The 10715-nt window shown below is 38.2% G+C and overlaps 1 protein-coding gene across 1 annotated transcript in view; it reads left to right on the forward strand.

Moving 5' to 3' along the window:
* Window positions 1-10715, forward strand: part of LOC107670194 (mucin-2-like) — a 40975-nt gene that overhangs the window by 23911 nt on the left and 6349 nt on the right. Inside the window, exons 28-47 of the mRNA XM_016462716.1 lie at window positions 21-433; window positions 698-1129; window positions 1313-1699; window positions 1914-2088; window positions 2581-2888; window positions 2962-3294; window positions 3481-3655; window positions 4370-4611; window positions 4704-4887; window positions 6096-6306; window positions 6393-6568; window positions 6747-6816; window positions 7051-7151; window positions 7303-7334; window positions 8256-8433; window positions 8527-8631; window positions 8768-8808; window positions 8929-9051; window positions 9137-9235; window positions 9628-9756. Coding sequence (XP_016318202.1) covers window positions 21-433; window positions 698-1129; window positions 1313-1699; window positions 1914-2088; window positions 2581-2888; window positions 2962-3294; window positions 3481-3655; window positions 4370-4611; window positions 4704-4887; window positions 6096-6306; window positions 6393-6568; window positions 6747-6816; window positions 7051-7151; window positions 7303-7334; window positions 8256-8433; window positions 8527-8631; window positions 8768-8808; window positions 8929-9051; window positions 9137-9235; window positions 9628-9756 — 3914 coding nt within the window. The remainder of the gene's footprint in view (window positions 1-20; window positions 434-697; window positions 1130-1312; window positions 1700-1913; window positions 2089-2580; window positions 2889-2961; window positions 3295-3480; window positions 3656-4369; window positions 4612-4703; window positions 4888-6095; window positions 6307-6392; window positions 6569-6746; window positions 6817-7050; window positions 7152-7302; window positions 7335-8255; window positions 8434-8526; window positions 8632-8767; window positions 8809-8928; window positions 9052-9136; window positions 9236-9627; window positions 9757-10715) is intronic.

The following is a 10715-nucleotide window of genomic DNA, read 5'->3' on the forward strand; positions in this document are numbered from 1 at the left end:
CACCGACAACTACCACAAAGCCTACTACAACAACAGAATCCACCACATCATCTACCCCTACACCAAAAACTACCACAAAGCCTACAACAACAGCATCGACCACATCATCCACCCCTACACCGGCAACGACCACAAAGCCTATTACAACAACAGGACCTACCACATCATCCACCCCCACACCGACAACTACCATGAAGCCTACTACGAAGCCTACTACAACAACAGCATCAACCACATCATCTACCCCTACACCGGCAACCACCACGAAGCCTACTACAACAACAGGATCTACCACATCATCTACCCCTACACCGACAACTACTACAAAGCTTACTACAACAACAGCATCAACCACATCACCTACTTCTATACCAACATCTACCATGAAACCTACTACAACACCAGAACCAACCACATCATCTGCCCCAACTCAGTCTGGACCAACGACTGAATTAATAATTCCTTCTACTGAAGAAACAAGAAAAACAACTCATTCAACACAAGAACAAGTTTATAATACAACAAGAGTAACAACTACTTTGATGCCTATTACATCAACAGAATCTACCACATCACCTTCCCCTACACCAACTACCACAAAGCCTACTACAACAACAGAATCAACCACATCCCCTACCCCTACACCAACAACCATGAAGCCTACTACTACAACAACAGCAACAACACCAGAACCTAGCACATCATCTACCCCTACACCAACAACTACCACAAAACCTACTACAACAAAATCAACAACATCACCTACCCCTATACCAACAACTACCACAAAGCCTACTACAACAACAGAATCCACCACATCATCTACCCCTACACCAAAAACTACCACAAAGCCTACTACGACAACAGCATCAACCACATCATCCACCCCTACACCGGCAACGACCACAAAGCCTATTACAACAACAGGACCTACCAGATCATCCACCCCCACACCGACAACTACCACGAAGCCTACTACGAAGCCTACTACAACAACAGCATCAACCACATCATCCACCCCTACACCGGCAACTACCACATCATTTACCCCTACGGCAACTACCATGAAGCCTACCACAACAACAGGACCTACCACATCATCTACCCCTGCACCGACAACTACCACAAAGCCTACTACAACAACAGAATCAACCACATCACCTACTTCTATACCAACAACTACCATGAAATATGAAATCTAAACAACAGCAACAACACCAAAATCTACCACATCATCTACTCCTATACCGACAACTACCACCTACCACACAACAACAGAAGCAACCCCATCACCTTCCCCTATACCGACAAGTACCACAAAGCCTACTACAACAACACCAACAACACCAGAACCTACCACATCATCTACCCCTACACCAACAACTACCACAAAGCCTACTGCAACAACAGAATTAATCACATCATCTACCCCTACAACTGCCACAAAGCCTATTACAACAACAGCAACAACAGAATCACCTACCCCTATACCGACAACAACAACAAAGCCTACTACAACAAAATCAACCACATCAACCACATCACCCACAACAACTACCACAAAACCTTCTACAACACCAACACCTACCACATCATCTTCCCCTACACCAACACCTACCACAAAGCCTACTACATCAACAACAGAATCAACCACATCACCTACTCCTACTCCTGCATCTACTCCTACAAAAACGCCGCCGTACTACTGTCCTGAATGGAACAAAAACGTATAGTTTAATATACTTTCTTTTAATTGACAAAATAAAGGTGTTGTTATTCTTTCTACATGGGGAATGTATTTTTATGACTATCTATGGTGACATTTAAATATTCTACTTAAATCAACATTGTCTACATTGCAATTTTGCATTTATCAGTCTTTCTAATTCTGTCTCACTTTTCATTATCACTAGACCAACGAGACCTTCTTCTTGTGTAACTGCACCATGGCGAGGTGCATACAAGACAACATCATTGAAATTATCCCATTTGAATGCCCTCCACTGCAGTACATCACCTGTGAAAATGGAAGAAAACCAGTGCTTGTCTATGATGAACACCACTGCTGCCAATATTATGCATGTGACTGTGAGTAAACTGGTCTTTGCAATCTTTACATTTAATTCTGTAATCATTTACTGACTGTCATCTACTGACAATGCCAGATTAAAGAACACAGATGCAGCCAGCTCATTTCCATAATGACCTATTATGAAATATTTTGTTGGAGATATGCGAGCAAAAAAGAATAGATTAAAAAATGTATAATAGAAAGCGCAAAGGCGGCGCTGAAAAGGCCAGTAAAAAAAAAAAAAACAAAGCTGTAGAAAAATATAATGAATTACAAGTCTGCAGAGAACAGTGCGCTATTGCAGACTTATATACTGAAGTTTTAATTACATTATTGTAATAACTATAGTCAGTCATGAACTAAAGTGGGCCGCTCTAAGGCATGAAACTCCAGGGCTGAAAATGACTCCCACTCCAGCCCTGATGCCCTAAATCACGCATGATTCATTGAAATATTCTTCTCCCTTGAATTTCGCATCATCTACCCCTACACCGACAACTACTACAAAGCTTACTACAACAACAGGATCTACCACATCATTTACCCCTACGGCAACTACCATGAAGCCTACCACAACAACAGGACCTACCACATCATCTACCCCTGCACCGACAACTACCACAAAGCCTACTACAACAACAGAATCAACCACATCACCTACTTCTATACCAACAACTACCATGAAATCTACTACTACAACAACAGCAACAACACCAAAATCTACCACATCATCTACTCCTATACCGACAACTACCACAATGCCTACAACAACAGAAGCAACCCCATCACCTTCCCCTATACCGACAAGTACCACAAAGCCTACTACAACAACACCAACAACACCAGAACCTACCACATCATCTACCCCTACACCAACAACTACCACAAAGCCTACTGCAACAACAGAATTAATCACATCATCTACCCCTACAACTGCCACAAAGCCTATTACAACAACAGAAGCAACCCCATCACCTACCCCTATACCGACAACAACAACAAAGCCTACTACAACAAAATCAACCACATCACCCACCCCTATAACAACAACTACCACAAAACCTTCTACAACACCAACACCTACCACATCATCTTCCCCTACACCAACACCTACCACAAAGCCTACTACATCAACAACAGAATCAACCACATCACCTACTCCTACTCCTGCATCTACTCCTACAAAAACGCCGCCGTACTACTGTCCTGAATGGAACAAAAACGTATAGTTTAATATACTTTCTTTTAATTGACAAAATAAAGGTGTTGTTATTCTTTCTACATGGGGAATGTATTTTTATGACTATCTATGGTGACATTTAAATATTCTACTTAAATCAACATTGTCTACATTGCAATTTTGCATTTATCAGTCTTTCTAATTCTGTCTCACTTTTCATTATCACTAGACCAACGAGACCTTCTTCTTGTGTAACTGCACCATGGCGAGGTGCATACAAGACAACATCATTGAAATTATCCCATTTGAATGCCCTCCACTGCAGTACATCACCTGTGAAAATGGAAGAAAACCAGTGCTTGTCTATGATGAACACCACTGCTGCCAATATTATGCATGTGACTGTGAGTAAACTGGTCTTTGCAATCTTTACATTTAATTCTGTAATCATTTACTGACTGTCATCTACTGACAATGCCAGATTAAAGAACACAGATGCAGCCAGCTCATTTCCATAATGACCTATTATGAAATATTTTGTTGGAGATATGCGAGCAAAAAAGAATAGATTAAAAAATGTATAATAGAAAGCGCAAAGGCGGCGCTGAAAAGGCCAGTAAAAAAAAAAAAAACAAAGCTGTAGAAAAATATAATGAATTACAAGTCTGCAGAGAACAGTGCGCTATTGCAGACTTATATACTGAAGTTTTAATTACATTATTGTAATAACTATAGTCAGTCATGAACTAAAGTGGGCCGCTCTAAGGCATGAAACTCCAGGGCTGAAAATGACTCCCACTCCAGCCCTGATGCCCTAAATCACGCATGATTCATTGAAATATTCTTCTCCCTTGAATTTCGCATCTGAAACTTCTACAAATGCATATGCAATAAGATCAGCCACAAAAATTACTGTCCACACCTTTCATTGCTTATTTTTCACTGCATGCCTTTAGTAAATCCTGACAGTAGTTTTTTTTTTAATGCAAAAAGAAGGTTTGCGCTGGCACAAGCTGTTAGTAAATCTGGCCCTTAGTGTTTGCTAAATTCAAGTAGCTTGTTCAGTTCAAATTATTGAATGCTGTTTTTGTCTTATTTTTCACACTATCCTATTCTAGGCTTTTGTGAAGGCTGGGGTGACCCACATTATGTCACATTTGATGGACAATTCTACAGTTATCAAGGAAACTGCACTTATATATTAATGAAGGAAATTAGGCCTCGATACCATTTGGAGATCTACATCGACAGTGTCTACTGTGACCCTGTTGAGCATGTATCCTGTCCCAGATCTATTATTGTGTCTTACAACAAACTAGTCATAAATCTTACGAATAACAATCTCATAGGAGACCTAAAGGTGAGACTTTCTAGATTTGGAATGAATAACATGCTTTGTCTGCATTACTAAGTACCCTAACATTTTCTTGTCATTGTCTCCTGTCATAACAGGCTTTTGAGAACAATATAAAGTTACGGCTGCCATATGCTCGTAATGATGTGAGAGTTATAAGCTCAGGCCTAGACTTGATCCTGAGTATTCCACAGCTGGGTGTTAATATAACATTTGGAGCTACTGGCTTTGGCATCAATTTGCCATTTGAGCATTTTGGAAACAACACACAAGGTCATTGTGGTAAGTCAGCCACCCCCCAATGTGGATGGCAGTGGCGGGCCATGCATGTCATGATTTTTATAGAAACCTTAAATATTATACAGAAATGCAGTATAACAGGGCATTGCATCACAGACAATTGTCTCATGTAATGAGAATGGATGCAATTACTAAAGCAAGAAACCCAAATAAGTTGCCACAGCTGCGCAACGTACATCATCTCTAGCTGAAGCATTACCCTAATAAAATTACAAAAATACAGTCCACCCGATGTTCTTACAGACATTTATTCAGTTAAACGTATTTATACCTTGCAAATAACATTGGTAAAAAACAAATTATGTGATTTTACATATGTTTTAAAGTTGACCTAACAATTTAACGTACTCGTATGGCTTTTCGTCTTCACGAGTCTCCCCACCGGTCTGCCAGCACGCTGCGGGAGGAAAATACTAGTTAGCACAGCTTTACTGGGAAAGTGAGCAAGTAACATTAAAATAATTTATACAAGACGATGAAACAAGTGTATACATGTGTTTTAACGTATCCTAGCTGCTGCGGCCGGGAGGAAAAGGCTGGTTAATACAGTTTGACTCGGAAACTGAGCGATATGAGATATGCTTACAGAAAATTAAACGTAGCTTTATGTCTTGCAAATAACATCAGAATAAAACGCATAAAGCGAAAAGTCAAAAAATGAAAATGAACCTACCGTACTCTCGTGGTTTTCTTCTTTCTAGCTCTGACTACTAGTATGCTCCCTGACCATCCAATCAAAGGATGTGAAAGTGCTGATGTTATTGTACGCCTGCTAGATGGCCCCGGTGTCGCCAACTCGAAATCTGATTGGTTAAAGCAACGGTTTCCTTGCCTTTTATTTTAAACTACAGACGCTAGCACTGTTGATTCTGAAGGCCTTAAGGCAGATTTCTTTGACCCTGGCAACACGATTGCTTAAATATGATAGGACAAAAGCTCTAATATAAAAATACACTACTGCAAGCAGCGCAACCAAGAGAAACGCTATGAAATAAAGAGAATAGACTATTGGAAAAAATGAAATACACATTTATTGGAGAAATATTTTAAAACTATGTCAGTGATTCTGATAGTGTTTAGGCCAGCAGAGGAGGCTTTGCTGGCCCTGACAGCCCACCACTGGTGGATGGTATACGAGGGATTTTTTTATTCATTGTCCATCTAAATTATTCCAAATAATTCTCACTAAGGAACATGCAACAACAACAAGGCTGATGACTGCATGATCCCTGGAGGGATCTTGGTGGACGACTGTGCAGTGATGGCGGATTACTGGCCAGCCATTGGGGCGAATGATGAAATTTGCACTCCACCAACTGCATTACTTTCTGTCTGGGATAATAAAAAACTTACATCTAAGCCTTGCCAGGCTCATCCTGACTGCAACCTCCTTGATAGCGAGTGAGTGGATTCGGTGTTATGTTTTTATTATAAATTTCAATATATGGAGCTTCCGAAGTGATATTTACTACTTCTGCCTTTCTCAGGTTGTTCAAAGCGTGCCATTCCCATATATCCCCCAAAAACTTCTTTTTAGCATGTGAATATGACAGTTGTCATATGAGTAACCCTGCTGTGGTGTGTACCAGTCTTCAGACATACGCAAGGGCTTGCTCTCAATTAGGGATCTGCATACACTGGAGGAACTACACTTACCTTTGCAGTAAGTTGCATTTTATTAATTTTATATCACTCTTTCTTTAGGTTTCTCCAAATTGCTTACATTTCTGTTGTACCTTTCTGGCTTTAAATTCCTTTTTTATGTGAGATTTTTGATCTCCCAGACTTTTGGAAGCTATTGAGATTATTTAAGTGTTTTATGTTGTCTTTTCTTCCACCAGATATTGAATGTCCAGCAGATAAAGTTTTCAATCCTTGTGGTCCAGCTGAGCCACCAACCTGTGCTGATATGTATGCCCATTTATCCAAATTTTTAAATACTTAAGACATTTGTGGATATGAAAGTTTACGGTTTTAGTATTGTAAATTGAGGGACTGGAATATGACAGACATGTACTTGAAAAAAAAACACTCTTATTATGCAGTTTAAGAGTTAATAAAACTTGTTATGCAGATGTTTATTGGAATGAATCTTAGATGATATGTGTGTAATAAAAAAAAGTTTAAATACTTTTTTAATTGCAGACCTGAACAGAACACCATTACAATGCCCACAGAGGGCTGCTTCTGTTCTGAGGGCACATTACTCTTCAACAAGAATACAGACGTTTGTGTGAACAAATGTGGTGAGAAGCCTTTGACTCAAGTTTCTGTGCATGCATAAGGCATTCAGATAGAGAAGTAAAACAAAGTGTGCCTTTCTGCATCATCCTGCATACCTTAGCTGCTTTTCAAGAACATATCGGTCTTATGTTGTTCTTCTCTTTTTGTTTTTAGGATGCCTGGATGCCTCTAGAACACCACGGGAGGTACGGCGGGGTTTAACAGTTTTAATTTAGCGGTTTACACAATACTAGAATTTCATTTCATAGTTCTTAAACTTAAAGGCCATTAAGCAATACACTGTGGCAAGCTCACTTACAAAAAACATCCAAGATGGCAGATGACATGAGAAAAATGTGAATAATTAGAATTCATCCTCATAAATCATTCAGTACCAAAATGTATCAATAAAATAGTTAGCACACACGAATATTGGCATGAAAATACTATGCATTTTTATGCTTACCAGAGTTAAATTTTGGATTAGCAACATACTTAAGCCTAGCTCATATAAACTCATATGTGACCCTGGACCACAAAACCAGTCTTAAGTTGCACAGGTATATTTGTAGCAATAGCCAAAAATACATTGTATGGGTCAAAATTATCGATTTTTCTTTTATGCCAAAAATCATTAGGATATTAAGTAAAGATTATGTTCCATTAAGATATTTTGTACATTTCCTACCATAAATATATTAAAACTTAATTTTTGATTAGTAATATGCATTGCTAAGAACTTCAAGGCGATTTTTTCAATATTTTGATTTTTTTGCACCCTCAGATTCCAGATTTTCAAATAGTTGTATCTCGGCCAAATATTGTCCTATCCTAACAAACCATACATCGATGGAAAACGTATTTATTCAGCTTTCAGATGATGTACAAATCTCAATTTTGAAAAATTGACACTTATGACTGGTTTTGTGGTCCACGGTCACATAGGAGTAGTGCTATTTATATTTGCTTCACACTATAACCTGTAGCACGAATTTACAAAATCAATAGAGTGAATTTTCATTATATGCTGAATTTAAAGAATTAACTGAATAATGCTAAATAATGGTTGAAGCTAAATAATGACCGAAATAGACTTTTAACTAAATTCTCTTGATATTTTGCGGCAGTTCGCTGAGGTTTTCGAGTACAACTGTGAGGAGTGTATCTGTGATAAGGCCAGCAAATCAGTGACCTGTAAACCCAAAACGTGTCCCGATGTCAACCCTGAGATCTGCACTGAGCCCGGCTTTGTGCTGGTCAACGTCACCAATCCTTCAGACCCATGCTGCAGTAAACAAGTTTGCAGTAAGTTTATGTACAGTTTTTTCAAGAGGTTTTTTTGGGGGAGGGGGATAGGTTCACATCTTCCTTTTATTAAGTCTCCTTTGTGTGATGTAGACTGTGATGTCAGCATGTGCCCACCTATGGATAAAAAGTGTGCAGTCGGATATACGCCAGTCCTGGAAGTCCCTGATGGAAAATGCTGTCCAGAAATCAAATGCGGTATTGCTATTATTCACACATCAGTTCATTTTTGTATGCTTATTTTATTTTTATTTTATTTTTTTATCTCAGATGGTGTCTGTATCCCTTTAATATCATTCAGTATAGTTTTGTATTTTGTTGTTTGCCTCCTCAGAGCCAAAGAAAGTGTGCGTTCACAAAAATATGGAATATAAGGTAACTAGAATGACTCGAATATTACTATTTTTTTTAAAAATCAAACATTTCTGAGTTTTTTATTTTAAGTACTAATTAATGAAAGTTTTACATGCTCATCTCTCCCATCACTTCCCCCAGCCTGGTACCAACATCCCCGTCGTTGACTGTCGGGAATGCAGCTGTACATGGGACGTGGATCCTAAAACGCAGTTGTTCAATATCAAATGTGGATCTGTGCAGTGCAATGAGAAATGTGATCCTGTAAGTTGCGTGACAAGCTTCTGATCAGCTTTTCTCAGGACTGAGTGTAATTTCATTGACTTCATTTGATGTTTATTTTTCACAGGGTTATGGATATGTTAAAACGACCTTTGACGACTGCTGTGGAAAGTGTGTGCAAACTCACTGCATCGTCAATAACAATGGCGTCGATAAAATACTGAAGGTAAAGTCAGATGTCAAAGGTTCAGTCGCCTTGAGGTATGGAATATATTTAGGTTAAATGGAACTTAAAGGAATAAATGTTCAAAATGTAAATTAATTATAAATGTAAAAAAAATGCACTTTACATACCCTCATATGTTAAAACCAATATTGTTTTCTTTCTTTGAACACAAAATGAAACAGTTCATGTTGCTTTTTTTCATACAACAGAAGTGGATTGTCATCATCAGGGACAGAAAAGCATTATTAAAGTACTAGTACTGCAGTAACGTCTTTTAAATTTGAGTGAGGAACAGACCCAAATTTAAGCCATTATTCCTTGACAATCTCATTCCTCCTAACAAATCTAACATTTTTGCAATGAATTTGACCTTATTTTCTTTTGGTTCATAGGAAGGAAAGACTTTGCACACTGCAAATCAGGGCTGTGACAGAATCACGTGCATTAAAGTCAATGGACAGTTCATCACCAACAAATACACAGTCCAGTGCCCTCCTTTCAACATTTCCAACTGCAAGCCTGTCAGTACTTCAAATATGACACAAACACACATTTACATGTTATACTGACTGATCATGGTGATTAACAGTGGTGGACAAAGTACACAAATCAAGTACTTGAGTAAAAGTACAGATACGTATAATAAAATATTACTCCAGTAAAAGTACTCCTTTTTCAATTTTACTCGAGTGAAAGTACAAAAGTACTCGATTTTTATAAGTACTTAAGTAAAAAAGTACTGACAGATAGATTTATTTAGCAATTTTATATAGGCTACTTAATTTAACTTTATATTAGCACATCTTTTTTATAATTCTACTGCTCAAAATACCTGGGATTTTCCCAAAAGAACCACTATATGGAGTCAAGATATATTTTTGTTGTTGATATGGACTACGTTGACGAGAGTGATGTAGTAATGTTCACTGTGAAGCTTACACTGCAAAGTACCTGAGAGAAAACAGATTTGACCATCTGATTTTCACCAGTAAGAAAAAGTGTTTTAAACTTGTTGTTTTGCAGAACATCACAGTTATATATGACATAAGAATAAGGCCTGAAGTTAGGAAGAACATTTTAAGGAAAATATAATTATATTTTCATAATGATTTTTTTCTTCTCAAAGCTTGTCTGTGGTGTAAAAACACCCCTGGCCAAAAAGTACAATCTTATGCTTTGGAATGTAGTGAAGTAAAAGTAAAAGTTACTCAAAATAAAACGACTCCAGTAAAGTACATATACTTGAAAAATGTACTTAAGTACAGTAACGAAGTAAAGCTACTCCGTTACTGTCCACCACTGAATTTCAGTACCAACTGGTACCGACATTGGTACTTTTGACAACACTACTTTGTGGTGATTAACAAGTACACACTTCTGCCATATCATCCAATTCTGCAGATTAATTATCCTCTGTACTGCTTTGGCAACATTGTATTTTGGCAGGCGTGCTGATAAAGCATCATTAATGAGAGAGAGA

Source organism: Sinocyclocheilus anshuiensis, unplaced genomic scaffold, assembly GCF_001515605.1.
Source record: "Sinocyclocheilus anshuiensis isolate Anshui unplaced genomic scaffold, SAMN03320099.WGS_v1.1 scaffold624, whole genome shotgun sequence".
Taxonomy (NCBI): Eukaryota; Metazoa; Chordata; class Actinopteri; order Cypriniformes; family Cyprinidae; genus Sinocyclocheilus; species Sinocyclocheilus anshuiensis.